This window comes from Somniosus microcephalus, chromosome 9 (assembly GCF_052327205.1).
Source record: "Somniosus microcephalus isolate GS21.2 chromosome 9, FLI_Smic_1.0, whole genome shotgun sequence".
NCBI lineage: Eukaryota > Metazoa > Chordata > Chondrichthyes > Squaliformes > Somniosidae > Somniosus > Somniosus microcephalus.
In genome coordinates this window covers 250533372-250556266 of record NC_140995.1, presented here as the reverse complement: position 1 = coordinate 250556266, position 22895 = coordinate 250533372, and the positions used below count along the sequence as shown (strand labels likewise).

At 46.5% G+C, this 22895-nt stretch overlaps 1 protein-coding gene across 1 annotated transcript in view; it reads right to left on the bottom strand.

The window, feature by feature from the left end:
- The window catches only part of LOC147113215 (calpain-2 catalytic subunit-like), a 120544-nt gene that overhangs the window by 42243 nt on the left and 55406 nt on the right, over positions 1-22895 (bottom strand). The window contains exon 9 of the mRNA XM_085998149.1: positions 3187-3347. Coding sequence (XP_085854275.1) covers positions 3187-3347 — 161 coding nt within the window. The remainder of the gene's footprint in view (positions 1-3186; positions 3348-22895) is intronic.

The following is a 22895-nucleotide window of genomic DNA, read 5'->3' as shown; positions in this document are numbered from 1 at the left end:
CGATAAAATGAAATTGGCTATACTGAAACTCTTCAACTTGGTTCTGAGTGTCGGTTACTTCCCTGATATCTGGAACAAAGGACTCATAACGCCCATATACAAAAGTGGGGACAAAGTTGACCCAAATAACTATCGAGGCATCTGTGTAAACAGTAACCTGGGGAAGGTTTTCTGTAGTATCATAAACAAAAGACTTATAAACTTCCTTGAGGAGCACAATGTCTTGAGTAAAAGCCAAATTGGATTCCTGCCAAACTATAGAACATCAGATCATATCTTCACCCTACAGACCCTAATTGACAAACATGTTCATCAAAACAAAAGCAAAATTTTTGCCTGCTTTATAGATTTCCAGAAGGCTTTCGATTCCATCTGGCACGACGGTCTATTCTTGAAACTTATTGAAAGTGGTGTAGGGGGAAAAACATATGATGTAATTAAATCAATGTATACAAACAACAAATGTGCAGTTAAAATTGGAGACAAACAAACAAAATACTTCCCACAGGGGCGTGGTGTGACGCAGGGCTCGCCCATCTCACCGACACTCTTTAATATTTACATAAATGAGTTGGCAAAACTACTTGAACAATCTACAGCACCCGGCCTCACCCTATATGAATCCAAGGTTAAATTCCTCCTCTATGCAGATGACCTGGTTCAGCTGTCACCAACTAAGGAGGGTCTACAGCAGAACCTGGATCTGCTAGAGTCATTCTGTCAGACCTGGGCCCTGACAATAAACCTCCAAAAAACCAAAGTCCTCGTGTTCCAGCAAAGATCCAGACATCAGGGACCCAGAATAAATTTCACAGTAGGAACAACTAAAATCGAACAAACCACTAACTACACATACTTGGGCATAAAAATCAGCTCTATGGGAAATTTTCACCTGGCTGTGAATGAATTGAAAGAGAAAGCTAGAAGGGCTTTCTATGCCATAAAAAGATCAATCCAAATAGAAATCCCAATTAGCATTTGGCTCAAAATTTTTAAATCAGTAATTGAACCAATTGCACTCTATGGCAGTGAAGTGTGGGGACCGCTAACACAACAAGAATTTGCAAAATGGGACAAACACCCAATTGAGATCCTACATGCAGAATTCTGTAAAAGTATCCTCCGGACTCAAAGGAAAACCGTAAACAATGCATGCAGGGCAGAACTAGGCCAATATCCGCTAATAATCACTATCCAAAAAAGAGCCACCAAATTTTGGAAACACCTAAAAATGAGCAACCCCCACTGCTATCATTACGAAGCCTTGAAATGCCGAGAGAGGACCATAAAGAAGAATACCCTCAGTCAACTAGTCCTGGGACTCAGTGAAACAACCACTAACACTACTAACAATAACCAGCCCCAGGACAGTGACATCGTAGCACAGAGAATTCGACCCAACACAATTGTCACTAAGCAAAAGGAAAAATACCTGTCATATTGGGCAGAAACAACAAAAACCCAAAACAAACTCAATTGCTACTTGGCCCTAAACAGACAATACAACATGGCTGATTACCTGACCATGGCAAAGGATAGCAAACTGAGAAAAACCTTGACAAGGTACAGACTTAGTGAACATAGCCTGGCGATCGAAAAAGGCAGACACAGACAGACCCGGCTGCCAAGAGAGGACAGGATATGCTCTCACTGCAGTCAGGGAGTGGTGGAGACAGAGATGCACTTCCTCACAGCATGTGGAAAATATCAGGGCATAAGGGAGAATTTCTACCAAAAATTCTCACAAATATGCCCTGAATTCAGAAATTTGAATGACGACCAAAAACTCCCATACCTACTAGGGGAACAGAGAAACTGTGTAACCTTAGCGGCACACTATGTTACAGCTTGCCATAAACAGAGGGACAACCAGTAAACCTAAGAAAAGAGTATATACAAATTATACGAATGTATATTTATACACTCAGGGATATATCTGTTTATACACTGTATGAATAGATCTGCGTTTATGTGTTCAACCATAAATGTTTTTCGATGCTTTGGCAACATAAGATGTACCTTGTCATGCCAATAAAGCGATTTGAATTGAATTGAATTGAGAGACAGAGAGAGAGAGAGAGACGGGGAGAGGGAGAGAGAGAGAGAGAGAGAGACGGGGAGAGAGAGAGAGAGAGACAGAGAGAGATAGAGAGAGAGTGACAGAGAGAGAGAGAGAGAGAGAGAGAGGCGGAGAGAGGGAGAGAGAGAGAGATGGAGAGACAGAGAGAGAGAGAGAGAGAGAGAGAGACGGAGAGACAGAGAGAGAGAGAGAGAGAGAGACAGAGAGAGAGACAGAGAGAGAGAGAGACAGAGACAGAGACAGAGAGACAGAGAGACAGAGAGACGGAGAGAGAGAGACGGAGAGAGAGAGATGGAGAGAGAGAGACGGAGAGAGAGAGACGGAGAGAGAGAGAGAGAGAGAGAGAGAGAGACGGAGAGAGAGAGAGACAGAGAGAGTACAGACTTAGTGAACATAGCCTGGCGATCGAAAAAGGTAGACACAGGCAAACCCGGCTACCAAGAGAGGACAGGATATGCTCTCACTGCAGCCAGGGAGTGGTGGAGACAGAGATGCACTTCCTCACAGCTTGTAGAAAATATCAGGGCATAAGGGAGAATTTCTACCCAAAATTCACAAAAATATGCCAAGAATTCATAAATTTGAACGACGACCAAAAACTCCCATACATACTAGGGGAAGACAGAAATTGTGTAACACTAGCGCCACTCTATGTTACAGCTTGCCATAAACAGAGGGACAACCACTAAATATAAGAAGAGTATATATAAATTATATGAAAGTATATTTATACACTCAGGGATATATCTGTTTATACATTGTATGGATAGATCTGTATTTTTGTGAACAAACATGAATGTTTTCCGATGCTTTGGCAACATAAGATGTAACTTGTCATGCCAATAAAGCGATTTGAATTTGAATTTGAATTTGAGAGAGAGAGACGGGGAGAGAGAGAGACGGAGAGAGAGAGAGACAGAGACAGAGAGAGAGAGACGGGGAGAGAGAGAGACGGGGAGAGAGAGAGGCGGAGAGACGGAGAGAGAGAGAGACGGAGAGAGAGAGAGAGACGGAGAGAGAGAGAGACGGAGAGAGAGAGAGAGAGAGAGAGAGACGGAGAGAGAGAACGATGGAGAGAGAGCTAGGGAGCGGGAGCCCGCTGGTACCTGGGTAGTTTCTACACCCTCCTGCAGTCGACCCCCGCCTCCAGCTCTCACTGAACAGGGTGTAATTCCACTTCATAACCTGGTTATTGCTGAGTGTGTCTGGGGTCAGATTACAGATCTCCAGCCGGGAATACTGCTGCAGAAACTCAGGGAACGCCATCCTGGGAGAGAGAAAACAGCAACATTAATGATGAGGGACTTCAGTTCAGTGGAGAGACTGGAGAAGCTGGGATTGTTCTCCTTAGAGCAGAGAAGGTTAAGGGGAGAGTTGATAGAGGTGTTCAAAATCATGAGGTGTTTTGATAGAGTAAATAAAGAGAAACTGTTTCCAGTGGCCGGAGGGTCGGTGACCAGAGGACACAGAGTGAAGGAAACATTTGTTAGGCAGCGAGTTGTTGTGATCTGGAACGCGCTGCCTGAAAGGGCGGTGGGAGCAGATTCAATAGTAACTTTCAAAAGGGAATTGGAGAAATACTGGAAGGGGAGAAATTTACAGAGCATTGGGGAAAGAGCGGGAGAGGCAGAGGGCGAGAGAGAGAGAGAGAGAGACAGAGGGGGAGAGAGAGAGACAGAGAGACAGAGAGAGAGAGAGAGAGAGAGAGGTGGAGGGAGAGAGGTGGAGGGAGAGAGGTGGAGGGAGAGAGAGAGAGACAGAGGGGGAGAGAGAGAGCAGATTAGAATGTTACCGGGCCCTAAAAAGAGAATATAAACTGGCAGACTACCTCACGACCATCAGAGACACAAAACAGAGACAGACCCTCACCAGGTACAGACTAAGCGACCACCAACTGGAAATTGAAAAAGGCAGATACAAGAAATCCTGGCAGCCTAGAGAGAATAGAATATGCGATCAATGTCTGGCTGGCGAGGTTGAAACAGAAATGCATTTCCTCCTAAAATGCGAAAAATTCAACACATCAAGAAACATATTATTCAACAAGCTAAGCCAAACAACCCCAGATTTCAAGGAATTGGATGATCTGTCAAAATTGAGATTAGTCCTAGGAGAAGGAGACAGACCATACCTTGGGGCCAAATATGTAACAACATGTCACAACCTGAGGACTGTTTAAAATTAAGACTGTTTAAAATTAATATTGAACGTACCAAATGAAGTACAAAGACTGTTTAAAATTAATACTGTTTAAAAGTAATATTGTATGTACCCAACAAATGTCAAATCGATTGACACCTACAGAATGTTGGAAAACTGTACCTTTTTGCTATGTAAGCTTTGGCAATATGGTTCTCTGTAAACTTTCATGCCAATAAAGCATTTTAATTGGAAAAATTGGAATTGGAATTGGAATTGGACAGAGGGGGAGAGAGAGACAGAGAGAGAGAGAGAGACAGAGAGAGAGAGAGACAGAGGGGGAGAGAGGAGGGAGAGAGAGAGAGAGACAGAGAGAGAGAGAGAGACAGAGAGAGAACCAAATCATTAAACAATGCAGAGAAACCTACCTGGAACATTGGAACAAAATAACCGAAAGCCAAAGCAGATTAGAATGTTACCGGGCCCTAAAAAGAGAATATAAACTGGCAGACTACCTCACGACCATCAGAGACACAAAACAGAGACAGACCCTCACCAAGTACAGACTAAGCGACCACCAACTGGAAATTGAAAAAGGCAGATACAAGAAATCCTGGCAGCCTAGAGAGAATAGAATATGCGATCAATGTCTGGCCGGCGAGGTTGAAACAGAAATGCATTTCCTCCTAAAATGCGAAAAATTCAACACATCAAGAAACATATTATTCAACAAGCTAAGCCAAACAACCCCAGATTTCAAGGAATTGGATGACCTGTCAAAATTGAGATTAGTCCTGGGAGAAGGAGACAGACCATACCTTGGGGCCAAATATGTAACAACATGTCACAACCTGAGGACTGTTTAAAATTAAGATTGTTTAAAATTAATATTGAACGTACCAAATGAAGTACAAAGACTGTTTAAAATTAATATTGTTTAAAAGTAATATTGTATGTACCCAACAAATGTCAAATCGATTGACACCTACAGAATGTTGGAAAACTGTACCTTTTTGCTATGTAAGCTTTGGCAATATGGTTCTCTGTAAACTTTCATGCCAATAAAGCATTTGAATTGGAAATTGGAATTGGAAAATTGGAGAGAGAGAGACAGAGAGAGAGACAGAGGGGGAGAGAGGTGGAGGGAGAGAGAGAGAGACAGAGAGAGAGAGAGAGAGAGACAGAGAGACAGAGAGAGAGAGACAGAGGGAGAGAGAGGAGAGAGAGAGAGAGCGCGAGAGAGAGAGAGAGAGAGAGAGGGCGAGAGAGAGAGAGAGGGGGAGAGAGAGGCAGAGGGCGAGAGAGAGAGAGAGAGGGGGAGAGAGAGACAGAGAGAGAGAGAGACAGAGAGAGACAGAGAGATTAGTCCTGGGAGAAGGAGACAGACCATACCTTGGTGCCAAATATGTAACAACATGTCACAACCTGAGGACTGTTTAAAATTAATACTGAATGTACCCAATGATGTACAAAGACTGTTTAAATTAATATTGTTTAAAAGTAATATTGTATGTACCCAACAAGGGTCAAAATTGTTTGACACCTACAGAATGTTGGAAAACTGTACTTTTTTGTTGTGTAAGCTTTGGCAATATGGTTCTCTGTAAACTTTCATGCCAATAAAGCATTTGAATTGAATTGAATTGAATTGAATTGAATTGAGAGACAGAGACAGAGAGAGAGAGACAGAGACAGAGAGAGAGAGAGAGGGAGAGAGAGGGAGAGAGAGAGAGACAGAGAGACAGACAGAGAGAGAGTGATGTGCCTCAATAAATCTGAGACTCGATGTTAGCGAAACAAAACAAGGCTTTTATTGACTTAGAAGGTAACACACAGAGGAGAATGTATCTTCCATCCAGAGGTCTGCCGTACTGGATGTGCTGCAGGCTGGGCCAGCTTACATAGGAGCCAGGTATGGGCGGAGCCCTACACACAGTACAATACAATGGAAATGAAACTGAAACCAACCACAGTCACAGGCAGAGAAATACTGATGAGTGATGAATGGAATATTTCATCACATTCACCCCTTCTATAGATTTAGTCTGTTCGGGGGTTTGATAGTCCTCTGCGACCGACGTGGCTGTTGTGGTGCCGCGGGTGTCAGCTGGGTGTCCCCGGTGGCCTCCTGGGTCTCTGCCGGGGGTGCCGCCAGGGTTGTTGAAGGGGTAGTTGGTGGGGGTACCGTTGGTCGATGTTCTTCCGGGGGTGATGAAAGAGTAGTGGGTGGGTAAGAGTTGCTGTGGTCGTTGTTGCTGCTGTTGTCATGGTTGTTGTCGTTACCGGCTGGGGCGACGTCTTTTATGGACACGGTGTCCTCCCTTCCGTCGGCGTGCTGGACATACGCGTATTGGGGGTTGGCATGGAGTAGGTGCACTGACTCCACGAGAGGGTCCGTCTTGTGGCCCCTCACATGCCTTCGCACGAATACCGGACCTGGGGTGGAGAGCCATGACGGCATGGATACGCCCGAGGTGGATTTCCAGGGAAAGACAAACATTCGCTCGTGAGGCGTGGCATTAGTGGCAGTACACAATAGCGACCGTATTGAATGGAGCACATCTGGGAGGACTTCCTGCCAGCGGGAGATAGGGAGGCCTTTGGTCCTTAGAGCTAGAGTGACTGCTTTCCATACTGTCCCGTTCTCTCGCTCCACTTGACCGTTACCCCGGGGGTTGTAGCTGGTGGTACGGCTCGTGGCGATCCCCCTGGACAGCATGTACTGGCGTAGCTCTTCACTCATGAAGGACGCCCCCCTATCCGTATGGATGTAGCTCGGCATACCGAACAGGCAGAACAGGCTGTTGAGGCATTTAATGACCGTGGCGCTGGTCATGTCTGGGCAGGGGAAGGCGAATGGGAAACGAGAGTATTCGTCCACAATGTTCAGGAAGTAAACATTGCGGTTGACGGACGGGAGGGGGCCCTTGAAATCTAAGCTGAGCCGCTCAAAGGGCCGTGTAGCTTTGATTAAGTGGGCTCTATCTGGGCGGTAGAACCGAGGCTTGCACTCGGCGCAAGTGCGACAGTTCCTGGTCAGGGACCGAACTTCCTCAATCGAGTAGGGTAAGTTGCGGGACTTTATGAAGTGGAACAGCCGCGTGACCCCTGGGTGGCAGAGGTCATTGTGGAGGGTCTGTAGCCGATCCCCGGTGGCGCTGGCACACATCCCTCGTGAGAGGGCGTCGGGGGATTCGTTAAGGGCCCCTGGCCGGTAAATGATGTCATAATCGAAGGTGGAGAGCTCGATCCGCCACCTAAGAATCTTATCATTTTTAATCTTCCCCCTCTGTTTATTATTGAACATAAACGCTACCGACCGCTGGTCGGTAAGTAGGGTGAAGCGTTTGCCGGCTAGGTAGTGGCGCCAGTGGCGCACTGCCTCCACGATGGCTTGGGCCTCCTTTTCTACGGAGGAGTGTCTGATCTCGGGCCCTTGGAGGGTCCTCGAGAAGAAAGCTACGGGCCGCCCCGCCTGGTTGAGGGTGGCCGCCAAGGCAAAGTCAGACGCATCACTTTCCACTTGAAAGGGAGTGTTCTCGTCCACTGCCTGTAGCGTGGCCCGCTCAATATCCTGCTTAATGCTTTTGAAGGCAGCATGGGCCTCAGCAGAGAGCGGAAAAGAGGATGCTTTCAAGAGGGGGCGGGCTTTGTCGGAGTAGTTGGGGACCCATTGGGAATAATAAGAAAATAACCCCAGGCACCTTTTCAGGGCTTTGGGAGTGTTGGGCAGGGGCAGCTCCCGTAGGGGGCGCAATCAGTCGGGGTCTGGTCCGATTTCCCCATTCTCCACCACGCTGCCTAGTATGCAGAGGCGCGTGGTGTTGTAAACGCACTTGTCCTCGTTGTAGGTGAGGTTGAGTTTTTGTGCGGTTTTCAGGAACCTCTCGAGGTTCGAGTCGTGATCCTGCTGGTTGTGACCGCAGATGGTGACGTCGTCGAAGTAGGGGAAGGTTGCCTGCAAGTGGTGGTCATCGACCATGCGGTCCATCTCCCTCTGGAAGACCGAGACCCCATTCGTCACCCCAAAGGGGACTCTGAGGAATTGGTAGAGGCGTCCGTTCGCCTCGAAGGCGGTGTACGGGCGGTCCTCTGGTCTGATAGGGAGCTGGTGGTACGCTGACTTGAGGTCGATGGTGGAGAACACCCGGTATTGGGTGATTTGGTTCACCATTTCTGATATGCGGGGTAGCGGGTAGGCGTCTAGTTGGGTGTACCTGTTGATCGTTTGGCTATAGGCGATCACCATCCGTTTCTTCTCGCTACCCCTTACCACCACCACTTGGGCGCGCCACAGGCTATTGCTGCGTTCAATAATGCGCTCTTTCAGGAGCCTGTCTACCTCGGCCGCGATAAACCGCCTGTCCTCCCAGCTGTACCTCCTGCTTTTGGTCGCTATTGGCCGGCAGTTAGGGGTAAGGTTCGCGAATAGCGAAGGTGGCTTTACCTTCAGGGTAGCCAGACCGCACACTGTGAGGGGCGGCTGGGACCCACCGTAATTGAGCGTGATGCTTTGGTGGTAGCACTGGAAATCCAGGCCCAAGATCACGCTCGCACATAGATTCTTCATGATTAATACTTTAAAATTATCGTATACCGTTCCGTTAACGGACAATTGTACCGTGCAGTAACCCATAATGGTCGATGTCTGGGTTTTATCAGCCATAGAGATGGTACCCCGAGTAGGGACCACCTTTAGGGAGAGTTGTTGTACCAGTTCAGGGTGGATAAAACTCTCCGTGCTTCCACTGTCAATTAAACATTTAACCCTGCACCCGTTTACCTCGATGTCCACCATTGATTTGGATAGCGGGTGCGGCCTGGTCTGGTCCACTGTGACCGATGCCACTGTAGGGCCCTGATCGAGACAAGATGGCGTCCACGCTGTCTGCTCACAAGATGGCGGACCCCATGAGGTCGGGCAAGATGGCGTCCAAGATGGCCGCTCCCACGGCGCAGGCGGGTTTTCCGGCGGGGTTCCCTCTGCACACCTTCCCGAAGTGCCCCTTCTTACCGCACTTAAAGCAGGTGGTGCCTTTCGCCGGGCACAGGTTTCTGGTGTGCTTCAGCTGCCCGCAGAAGTAGCAGTTGGGTCCCCGACGCGTCGCGGCTGTCGTAGGGCTTCTGGGGGGAGAGCGGGGCCCCGACGGTGTCGGGCTGCCGGGCGGGGAAGATGCCTTCCAAGATGGCGGCGCCCTTGGTGCACACGTGGCGGCGTGGACGGCGCAGGCTGAAGAGTAGGCGTCCGAGTTTCTCTGGGCCACATCCAGGGATCGTGCTGTGTCCGCAGCCTGTTTCAGGTCCAATCCCGTTTTTTCCAGCAGTCTCTGCCGGATGTAAGTGGAGCTGAGGCCTGTGATAAAGGCATCGCGAACAAGCTCGTCAGTGTACACTGCGGCTTTTGCATCTTGGCACTTGCAGTCTTTGCCAAGCGTTTTCAGGGTGCCTAGGAACTCCTCCACCGATTCCCCAGGTCGCTGTGCGCGAGTAGCGAGCAGATGCCTAGCATACACCTCATTCGTAGGCTGCTGGTAATGCGCCTTTAAGATGTCGCAGGTGGCCGGGTACGTGTCGGCGTCTTGGATGAGGGGGTAAACCCGGTGGCTTACCCAAATCCGCAGAATTCCGAGTTTCATACTCGCAGCGTCCGTAGCGTCTTTGACGGCTGCGGAATTGTCCAGGAAGAATTCCATACACATAAACCAGTGTCCGAAGCGTGCCGATGCGTCCGAAGCATGCTGGTCCAAATCCAAACGTTCGGGTTTCAAGAGTTGATCCATTGTGTTGAAAATTAAGTCAATAAAATTGATGTGCCTCAATAAATCTGAGACTCGATGTTAGCGAAACAAAACAAGGCTTTTATTGACTTAGAAGGTAACACACAGAGGAGAATGTATCTTCCATCCAGAGGTCTGCCGTACTGGATGTGCTGCAGGCTGGGCCAGCTTACATAGGAGCCAGGTATGGGCGGAGCCCTACACACAGTACAATACAATGGAAATGAAACTGAAAAGATCATAGAGGAGCAAAGAAATGAGATCAAAGAACTCCGTACTCAGCTAAACAAAACGATGGAGGCCGTAGAAAGGCAGAAAATTGAACTCAGCAGGCAACACAAACCTCTTAAGGTCCAAAAACCTGATGACACAAAAACAACACACACAGGGACACATAACCCGTCGGATGCCCCCCCACACGAGGATGTCACACCCTCACCTTGCGACAACACACCGAAGGCCCCAAACCCTGCTCCTGCCACACAGCCTATCCCAGAAACCCAGCCAACAACCAGCCCTCAGTCGAGTCCTGCCCAGACTACTGCTACCCAGTCTGAAAAGCCAGCCCCTCAGGCGGTCCTGCTGACCGACTCCAACGGAAAGTTTCTGGACCCCCAGAGGATGTTCCCAGGTCATCAAGTCCTGAAAAAATGGTGCAGCAACACAGGCCATGCAATGAAGATCCTGAACAAAGAATCCCTTGGAAGCCCCAAATGGCTTGTGATCCACACAGGCACAAACGACCTACGCACCCTACGGGATGACACTGCTAGGGCGGTGAGCAGGATGGCGGAAAAGGCCAGCAGGGAATTCCCCGAGGCGCGGATCGTGATCTCCACACTACTGCCCAGAAAGGACACCCCAGCCTATGTAATCCACAACACCAACAGGGAGATCGACACGAGATGTACTGCCCTCCCCAACGTCTACCTGGCCCATCACCCAAACATCAACACAAGGGACCTCTATGACGAAATACATCTACTCAAACAGCGGATGTGGATCTTCGCAAAAAACCTCATAATCACTGCCAAAAGACGCAGCCCTCCCACCCCCTCTACCATTGGGAGCCATAACCCAAACAGGACCACCACTGTCCCCCACCCCCCTATACAAAACCAACAACAGAACCGTGCTTTTGTACCTGACCCTAGACCCCCCTCTAGACCACAGACTGTAGACCAAGAACTGAGAATGATCATGACGATGATGAGCACCCTGATAGAAAGCCGGAGAGGAATGCACTAAATTATTAATATTGTTATTTTATCATTATCATTATTGTTATTTTATCATTACTATTACTATTATTAGATAGCAGTATGTGCATGCCTCATGAAATTTATACTAAATCGTCATTTAGCATTATAGGAACTAGTGTTTTCACACTCATCCCACAAAATAGGTCCATTTTATTTCGTTTTTTGAACTATATAAATGCGTTCTTTCCACATAAGCTGCTGGAATATCCAGGGTCTCCGCTCCTCAACTTTTGGGATGAAGAGTACAGACCCTGAATTCCTAAAAGCTATAAAAGACATTGATATAATTGTGTTAACAGAAACATGGTGCCAAAAGGACGTGCCCACCCACTGTCCTCCAATGTACCATGAAATCACTGTGCCCTCAGTAAAGAACACTAAGACACGCAAGGGCAGAACCTCCGGGGGAATCTTGGTGTGGTATAAAGGAGGACTGGACAAACACATCTCACCGATAAAACAGGGAAAATCACACGTATGGCTAAAATTAGATAAAAATATAGGAATAGCAAAAAAAGATGTCTACTTATGTGCGATCTACATACCGCCAATAGAATCGCCATATTTTGAAGAGGAGTTATTTGATACTCTCCACATGGAAATCAGCCATTTCCAGGCCCAAGGAAAGGTGATACTATGTGGGGACCTAAATGCAAGGACCGGATGTGAACCTGACTTCATAGACCCACAGGGCAACAACCATGTGTTTGGCCAGACCCCTTTATATGTCACACCAGCCATCGCAAATCGGAACAACCTTGATTGTGAAATAAATAAAAGCGGTAGGGAGGTAGTGCAACTCTGCCGAGCCTTAGGCCTATACATAGTTAACGGTAGGTTCAGAGGGGACTCCTTAGGGAGACTCACATATTCCTCAACTCTTGGGTCTAGTGTGGTGGATTATACAATCACTGACCTGGACCCCTGCGATATCAACGCATTCACTGTCAGGCAGCAATCCCCCCTCTCAGACCATAACCAAATAAATGTGTACCTTAAACTTTCTGCCCAAACTACAGACACAAAAAATGAACCCAGTAAGCTCCATAAAATAAACCAGACATACAGATGGGCCCCAGACAGTGAAGATAAATTCATCACAGCACTAAATTCACCTGATCGCACAAGTAAAATATCAAAATTTAAAGAAAATCTATATGAGATCACCAGAGATGGTGTAAACATGGCCATAGATGATATAAATATGATCTTCCATGAGGCAGCTGTAAAAGCCGACCTTGTGAAACAGAAGAGGAAACGTTACAAAAGACAAAATAAAAATGAGAAATGGTTTGACCACGAATGCAAAAATGCCAGAAAAGACCTGAGAAAAATATCAAACCAAAAGCATCGCCAACCAAACAATCCAGACCTACGTATTAGATACAATGAGACCCTCAAAAGATATAAACACACCATTAGGAACAAAACACAAAATTATACCCACAAAATACTCGAAGAAATTGAAAACTCCATTAACCCAAATCAATTCTGGGAAATGTGGAATAACCTGAGTACAACACAATTGCAAGCATTACCAATCCAAGATGGCGACATCTGGAGAACACATTTTGAAAACCTCTACAAAGACATCCCAATAAACGAAACAAACCCAAGTCAACATCATGTCACAGAAAAACTCCACACATTAGAAGCAACAATTAAAGACAACCAAAACCCTCTAGACTCCCCAATCACATGGAAAGAACTGGCCACAAAAACAAAATCTCTCCACCTAAAGAAAGCCTGTGGTCCAGACAACATCAAAAATGAAATGCTCAAGTTCAGCAATATGGAGATGCAGGCTGCTGTACTCAAGTTATTCAACATCATATTACGTTCAGGCTGTTTTCCCGATATCTGGTGCCAAGGACTCATCTCTCCCATATATAAAAGTGGAAACAAATCAGACCCAAATAACTACCGCGGCATCTGTGTCAACAATTGTCTAGGGAAGTTACTCTGCAGTATTCTAAATAGCAGATTACTGGATTTTCTTAACAAACATAATATCCTTAGAAAAAATCAAATAGGCTTTCTTCCAAAACACCGCACCACCGACCATATCTATACCCTTCACACTCTCATTGAAAAACATATACACCAAACAAAAAATGGGAAAATATTCGCTTGTTTCATTGACTTCAAGAAAGCCTTTGACTCTATCTGGCACGAAGGGCTCTATTATAAACTTCTTCAGTGTGGAATAGGGGGGCAAAGTCTATGACCTTATTAAATCGATGTATCTGAAAAATAAATGCGGTGTCAAAATTGGAGACAAACGCACCGGTTTCTTCACCCAGAGAAGAGGCGTCCGGCAGGGTTGCAACTTGAGTCCGACCCTGTTCAACATATACATAAATGAGTTAGCAGACAAGCTGGAGCAAAGCGAGTCACCGGGTCTCTTTCTCCTAGATGGGGAAGTGAAATCCCTGTTCTATGCGGACGACCTGGTTCTGCTGTCTCCCACAGAACAGGGATTACAGCAACATTTAGACCTACTCGACAAATACTGCCAAAATTGGGCCCTGACAGTAAATCTAAAGAAAACCAACATCATGCTTTTTCAAAAAAGGCCCAGATGTCAGGAAAACAAATACCAGTTTACTCTCAGTGATACCATCATAGGACACACTATGAGCTACACTTACCTTGGTCTACCCATTACAGCATCAGGGAGCTTCAACATAGCAGTGAATGCACTAAAAGAAAAAGCCCGAAGAGCCCTATATGCAATAAAAAGAAAATTCTACAACATCCAAATTCCAATCAAAATCTGGCTCAAAATATTTGATAGTATAATCCTGCCCATTGCGCTGTATGGTAGTGAAGTATGGGGCCCACTCAATCACCATAGCTACACTAAATGGGAAAAACACACAATAGAAGCCCTACATGCAGAATTTTGCCGAAGCATCCTTCGCACCCAAAGGAAAACACCAACAAATGCATGTAGAGCCGAACTAGGCAGATACCCACTGATAATAAACATCCAAAAACGAGCACTAAACTTTCTAAATCACCTCAAATCTAGTTCCCCAGACACCCTTCATTTTAAAGCCCTCCAGACCCAAGAGCTGAACCCAGAAACGAGTCCCCTGAGTCAGTTGTTACTGAAACTAAGTTCTCCTACCCAGCCGGACCCTGACCAGTCCCAGACCAACACTGCTCCCCAAACACCAATCCGAGTGAACCAAATCATTAAACAATGCAAAGAAACCTACCTGGAACATTGGAACAAAATAACCAAAAGCCAAAGCAGATTAGAATGCTACCGGGCCCTAAAAAGAGAATATAAACAGGCAGACTATCTCTCGACCATCAGAGACACAAAACAGAGACAGACCCTCACCAGATACAGACTAAGCGACCACCAACTGGCAATTGAAAAAGGAAGATACAAGAAATCCTGGCAACCTAAAGAAAATAGAATATGTGATCACTGTCTGGCCGGTGAGGTTGAGACAGAGGTGCACTTCCTCCTAAAATGCGAAAAATTCAACGAGACAAGAAACATATATTTTGACAATCTCAGCCTTACAACCCCAGATTTCAAAGAATTGGATGACCTGTCAAAATTAAGAATAGGCCTGGGGGAGGGAGACAGACCATATCTTGGTGCCCAATATGTAACATGTCACAACCTGAGGAACATTGAGTGACTAACGAGCACACCCATAGCATATATACGCTAAAAATGTTTAAATCAATACCGAATGTACCCAACGACTGTTTTAAATTAATACTGAATGCACCCAACGAGGGTCAACGACTGTTTAAATTAATACTGTCTGTACCCAACGAGGGTCAAAAACGTTTGACACCTACAGAATGTTGGAAACCTGTACTTTTTGTTATGTAAGCTTTGGCAACATGGTTCCCTGTAAACTTTCATGCCAATAAAGCATTTGAATTGAAAAAAAATTGAAAATTGACAGAGAGAGAGAGAGAGACAGAGAGAGAGAGAGGGGCGGAGGGCGAGAGAGGCGGAGGGCGAGAGAGGCGGAGGGCGAGAGAGGCGGAGGGCGAGAGAGGCGGAGGGCGAGAGAGACGGAGGGCGAGAGAGACGGAGGGCGAGAGAGATGGAGGGCGAGAGAGACGGAGGGCGAGAGAGACGGAGGGCGAGAGAGACGGAGGGCGAGAGAGACGGACGGCGAGAGAGACGGAGGGCGAGAGAGACGGAGGGCGTGAGAGACGGAGGGCGAGAGAGACGGAGGGAGAGAGAGACGGAGGGAGAGAGAGACGGAGGGAGAGAGAGACGGAGGGCGAGAGAGACACGGAGGGCGAGAGAGACACGGAGGGCGAGAGAGACACGGAGGGCGAGAGAGACACGGAGGGCGAGAGAGACACGGAGGGCGAGAGAGAGACGGAGGGCGAGAGAGAGACGGAGGGAGAGAGAGAGACGGAGGGAGAGAGAGATGGAGGGAGAGAGAGACGGAGGGAGAGAGAGAGAGAGAGAGGGAGAGAGAGAGAGAGAGAGACGGAGGGAGAGAGAGAGAGAGAGACAGGGAGAGAGATTGGGAGAGAATCAGCAGCGCGGCGGCGCGAAGAGATACTGTGAGAAAAAATCCTGAGAGAGAAACCCAGAGAGAGAGAGAAACCCCGAGAGAGAAACCCCGAGCGGAGAGCAGGTGAGAGCCGAAAATCAGCAACAAGTCCCGGGAACGGCAACTCCCAACTTGGGCAGAGTTCGCGGCTGCTCCGAGTAACTCGGGAGAGAGAAACAGCGAGAGAAACAGCGAGAGAGAGAAACAGCGAGAAATAGCGAGAGAGAAACAGCGAGAGAGAGCGCTGAGAGAATCACAGATACACACTGAGACAGAGGCCTGAACCGCGAGACCGGAGACCGGGAGGAGCAGCCCGAACCAGGACAGTAAATAAGAGGCCTGGGGAGGGTGAACCCGAGAACGCGAGGCCCAGAGACCGCGGGATCGGAGACCGGGAGGAGCGGCCCGAACCGGGAAAACGAGTAAGAGGCCTGGGGAGGGTGAACCCGAGACCGCGAGGTCGGAGAACGGGAGGAGCGGCCCGAACCGGGAAAACGAGTAAGAGACCTGGGGAGGGTGAACCCGAGACCGCGAGGCCCAGAGACCGCGGGAACGGAGACCGGGAGACCAGGGCAGAAAACAGCCTGGTGAGTCAAAAAACCCGGGGGCCTGAGACCGACACGACGACGCGAAGAGATCCGCCCAGAGCGCGGAAAGCGAATGAGTCCGGGGCACGGAGAGTGGACGAGTTTGGAACACGGAGAGAGAGAGCGAGTCCGAGACCCGGAGAGCGAGTGAGAGAGTCGGAAGAGGAAAAAAAAAAAACATTAAAAAAAATAAAGCCGGAGAAATAAGTTTTACCTAATTCTACCTAAGTTTCATTTTAGTTAAAGTTAGTTCGGAAAAAGTTTAATTTTATTTAAATTTAGTTCGAAAAAAACCAGAAAAAAGAACAACAAACCCGCGAGGAAAAGGAATAGAAACCCGAGAGAAACGATAAACTACCCGAACCAAGAGCCTGTGAGAGAAAGAGAAAGATAAACCTTTAAGAGCAGCTATATCAAAGATGAACCCCTGAAAAACTCCCAATTTTGGACCTAAAAGTGGGCTAAGGTGGAACACGACACAAAAAAGAGAAAAAAAAGTTATCTATCTGAGACAAAAAACAAACGACTACAATGAGCAGGGAAATGATATATCCTGAGCAATGCACAAAAAATAAAGCAAAGGAAAAATACAAGTACACAACACTAAAAAATAACCCAGAGATCCTCTACGTTGACTATACCACACACAAAGGGACTAAGCTGAAGAACAACCTCATATTCTACACCGAATACGTCACCTCCTGGAAGGAGACTTTACAAAAACACTACGCATACGTCTCCAGTGAAGGTATTGGCAGTGGAGGCAGACTGAAAATATGTAAAGATGGAAACCTAGATAAAGATGACCCCCTGCTAACCATAAGCTACTACAACAAAAATAGAAAGATCATGATACAGGGGAATGTGGAAAATCTGGACTCCTTCGAAAAGGAATTCCCCCAGTTGAAAACTAAGACAGACACAAAGAGGACCAATGGACAGGAAACAAAAGAGAGTCGAACAGAGGATGATGAGAGCCAAGTGGAGGAAGAAGAAGAGAGACCAGCAGAGGAAAACACCTCCCTGTCCATCTCCACCCCCCCCACACCTCTCAACGAAAACAAAATGATGAAAGAGAATCTGGCCAAACTAGAACTTGATTTCAACGAATACAGAGAAACACTGGCCAAGAATTTGAAGGAGGAATTCAAACAGCTAAAAACGGAACACGAGTCCACCATCCACAAACTGAGAAAGACCATAGAGGAGCAAAGAAATGAGATCAAAGAACTCCGTACTCAACAAAACAAAACGAAGGAGACCGTAGAAAGGCTCAGCAGGCAACACAAACCTCTTAAGGTCCAAAAACCTGAGGACACAAAAACACACACAAGGACACAGAACCCGCCGGATGCCACCCCACACGAAGACACACCGAAAGCCACAAACCCCGCTCCAACCAGCCCTCAGTCGAGTCATGCCCAGACTACTGCTACCCAGTCCTCACACACAGGAACACAAAAACCGACAGATACCCCCCCAAACGAGGACACACCGAAAGCCCCAAACCCCGCTCCTGCCACACAACATATCCCAGAAACCCAGCCAACAACCAGCCACCAGGCGAGTCCTACCCAGACTACTGTTACCCAGTCTGAAAAACCAGCCCCTCAGGCGGTCCTGCTGACCGACTCCAACGGAAAGTTTCTGGACCCCCAGAGGCTGTTCCCAGACCATCAAGTCCTGAAAAAATGGTGCAGCAACACAGACCAAGCAATGAAGATCCTGAACAAAGAATCCCTTGGAAGCCCCAAATGGATTGTGATCCACACAGGCACGAACGACCTACGCACCCTACAGGAAGGCACTGCTAGGGCGGTGAGCAGGATGGCGGAAAAGGCCAGCAGGGAATTCCCCGAGGCGCGGATCGTGATCTCCACACTACTGCCCAGAAAGGACACCCCAGCCTATATAATCCACAACACCAACAGGGAGATCGACACGAGATGTTCTGTCCTCCCCAACGTCTCCCTGGCCCATCATCCAAACATCAACACAAGGGACCTCTATGACGAAATACATCTACTCAAACAGCGGATGTGGGTCTTCGCAAGAAACCTCATAAACACTGCCAAAAGACGCAGCCCTCCCACCCCCTCTACCATTGGGAGCCCAAACAGGACCACCAATGTCCCCCACCCCCCTTTACAAAACCAACAACAGAACCGTGCTTTTATACCTGACCCAAGACCCCCCTCTAGACCACAGACTGTAGACCAAGAACTGAGAAAGATCATGACGATGCTGAACAGCCTGATAGAAAGCCGGAGAAATTATTAATATTGTTATTTATCATTATCATTATTGTTATCTTATCAGTATTATTACTATTATTAGATAGATATATGTGCATGCCTCATGAAATTTATACTAAATCATCATTTAGCATTATAGAAAATAGTGTTTCCACACTCATCCCACAAAATAGGTCCATTTTATTTCGTTTTATTGAACTATATAAATGCGTTCTTTCCACATAAGCTGCTGGAATATCCAGGGCCTCCGCTCCTCAACTTTTGGGATGAAGAGTACAGACCCTGAATTCCTAAAAGCTATAAAAGACATTGATATAATTGTGTTAACAGAAACATGGTGCCAAAAGGACGTGCCGACCCACTGTCCTCCAATGTACCATGAAATCATTGTGCCCTCAGTAAAGAACACTAAAACACGCAAGGGCAGAACCTCCGGGGGAATATTGGTGTGGTATAAGGGAGAACTGGACAAACACATCTCACCGGTAAAACAGGGAAAATCACACGTATGGCTAAAACTAGATAAAAATATAGGAATAGCAAAAAAAGATGTTTACTTATGTGCGATCTACATACCTCCAATAGAATCGCCATATTTCGAAGAGGAGTTATTTGATACTCTCCACATGGAAATCAGCCATTTCCAGGCCCAAGGAAAGGTGATAATATGTGGGGACCTAAATGCAAGGACCGGTTGTGAACCTGACTTCATAGACCCACAGGGAAACAACCATGTGTTTGGCCAGACCCCTTTAGATGTCACACCAGCCATCGCAAATCGGAACAACCTTGATCGTGAAATAAATAAAAGCGGTAGGGAGGTAGTGCAACTCTGCCGAGCCTTAGGCCTGTACATAGTTAACGGTAGGTTCAGAGGGGACTCCCTAGGGAGACTCACATACTCCTCAACTCTTGGGTCTAGTGTGGTGGACTATACAATCACTGACCTGGACCCCTGCGATATCAACGCATTCACTGTCAGGCAGCAATCCCCCCTCTCAGACCATAACCAAATAAATGTGTACCTTAAACTTTCTGCCCAAACTACAGACACAAAAAAGGAACCCAGTAAGCTACATAAAATAAACCAGACATACAGATGGGCCCCAGACAGTGGAGATAAATTCATCACAGCACTAAAGTCACCTGATCTCACAAGTAAAATATCAAAATTTAAAGAAAACCCATACGAGATCACCAGAGATGGTGTAAACATGGCCATAGATGATATAAATATGATCTTCCATGAGGCAGCTGTAAAAGCCGACCTTGTGAAACAGAAGAGGAAGCGTCACAAAAGACAAAATAAAAATAAGAAATGGTTTGACCACGAATGCAAAAATGCCAGAAAAGACCTGAGAAAAATATCAAACCAAAAGCATCGCCAACCAAACAATCCGGACCTACGTACTAGATACAATGAAACCCTCAAAAGATATAAACACACCATTAGGAACAAAACACAAAACTATACCCACAAAATACTCGAAGAAATTGAAAACTCCACCAATCCAAAACAATTCTGGGAAATGTGGAATAACCTGAGTACAACACAATTGCAAGCATTACCAATCCAAGATGGCGACATCTGGAGAACACATTTTGAAAACCTCTACAAAGACATCCCAATAAACGAAACAAACCCAAGTCAACATCAGGTCACAGAAAAACTCCACACATTAGAAGCAACAATTAAAGACAACCAAAACCCTCTAGACTCCCCAATCACATGGAAAGAACTGGCCACAAAAACAAAATCTCTCCACCTAAAGAAAGCCTGTGGCCCAGACAACATCAAAAATGAAATGCTCAAGTTCAGCAATATGGAGATGCAGGGTGCGGTACTCAAATTATTCAACATCATATTACGTTCAGGCTGTTTTCCCGATATCTGGTGCCAAGGACTAATCTCCCCCATATATAAAAGTGGAAACAAATCAGACCCAAATAACTACCGCGGCATCTGTGTCAACAGTTGTCTAGGGAAGTTATTCTGCAGTATTCTAAATAGTAGATTACTTGATTTTCTTAACAAACATAATATCCTCAGAAAAAACCAAATAGGCTTTCTTCCAAAACACCGCACCGCCGACCATATCTATACATAATGAGAGTGTGAAAAAAGCAAGCCTGAAGGCTTTGTATCTTAATGCTAGAAGCATTAGGAACAAGGTGGATGAATTAGTTGTGGAAATAGAGGTAAACAAGTATGATTTGATTGGGATTACAGAAACGTGGCTGCAGGGTGGGCAAGGCTGGGAACTTAACATCCAGGGATATACAATATTTAGGAAGGATCGGCAAAAAGGTAGGGGAGGTGGGGTAGCATTGCTGGTAAAGGAGGGGATTAATGCAATGGAAAGGAAGGATATTAACTCGGATGAAACGGAATCTGTATGGGTAGAAATGAGAAATAGCAAGGGGAGGAAAACGTTAGTGGGTGTGATATATAGTCCTCCAAATAGTAATATGGAGGTGAGGGAAGGCATAAAAAGGGAAATTAGAGAAGCGTGCGATAAGAGCACAGCTGTCATCATGGGTGACTTTAATTTACATATTGATTGGACTACCCAAATTAGTAAAAATTCTGAGGAGGAGGAATTCCTGGAATGTTTTCGGGACGGTTATCTGGACCAATATGTCGAGGAGCCGACTCGAGATCAGGCCATTTTAGACTGGGTATTGTGCAATGAGAAGGGACTTATCAACAATCTTCTTGTACGAGGCCCCTTGGGTCAGAGCGATCATAATATGATCGAGCTCTCAGTCGAGATGGAGAGTGAGGAAATTGAATCAGAGACTAAGGTCCAGAACTTAAATAAAGGGAATTACGAGGGTATGAGACGGGAATTGGGTAAGATTGATTGGGTGGTGTTTCTGGGGGGATTGACAGTGGATAGACAATGGCAAGCATTCAAAGATAGAATGGAAGAATTCCAGAACATGTTTATACCGGTTTGGCATAAAAATAAACCTAAAAAGGTGGCTCAACCGTGGATAACGAGGGAAATTAGGGACAGCATAAAATCAAAAAAAAGGGCATATCAACTGGCAAAAAAAAGCACCAGACCGGAAGATTGGGGGCAGTACAGGATACAGCAAAAGAGGACAAAGGGATTAATCAGGAAGGGGAAAATAGAATACGAAAGTAAACTTGCAGCAAACATAAAGACAGACTGCAAAAGCTTTTATCGGTATATCAGGAGGAAAAGACTGGTAAAATCCCAAGTCGGTCCCTTGCAGTCCGATTCGGGAGAATATATAATGGAGAATAAGGAAATGGCAGACCAATTAAACTCATACTTTGGTTCTGTATTCACAAAGGAGGACACAAATAACCTCCCAGGAATATCGGCAAACATAGGGACTAATGAGAGGGAGGAGCTGACAGAAATTAGTATCTCTAGGGATATGGTGTTGGGTAAGTTGAGGGGACTGAAGGCCGACAAATCCCCGGGGCCTGATAAACTACATCCTAGGGTACTTAAGGAGGTGGCCCTGGAGATAGCAGATGCTCTAAGGATCATCTTCCGGAACTCCATTGACTCGGGAACAGTACCCGTGGATTGGAGGGTAGCTAATGTTACCCCAATATTTAAAAAGGGGGGTAGAGAGAAAGCAGGGAATTATAGACCAGTAAGCCTTACATCGGTTGTGGGCAAAATGCTAGAGTCCATTATTAAGGATAAAATAGCGGAGCACTTGACAAATGGGGAAAGGATCGGACAGAGTCAACATGGATTTACAAAGGGTAAATCGTGTTTGACTAATCTGCTGGAATTTTTTGAGGAAGTAACTGGTAAAATAGATGGGGGAGAGCCAGTGGATGTGGTGTACCTTGACTTCCAGAAAGCCTTCGATAAGGTTCCACACAAAAGATTATCATGCAAAATTAAGGCTCATGGGATTGGGGGCAAAGTATTAACGTGGATAGAGAACTGGCTGGCGGATAGAAAACAGAGAGTTGGAATAAACGGCTCGTTTTCGGAGTGGCAGGCAGTGACCAGCGGGGTGCCGCAAGGATCTGTCCTGGGACCCCAGCTGTTCACAATATATATAAATGATCTGGATCAGGGAATTGGATGCAATATTTCCAAATTCGCTGACGACACTAAACTAGGAGGAGGGGTGGGCTCTGATGAGGATGTCAGGAGGCTACAGTGCGATTTGGACAGGTTGGGGGAATGGGCGGATACGTGGCAGATGCACTATAATGTGGATAAATGCGAGGTTATCCACTTTGGGGGT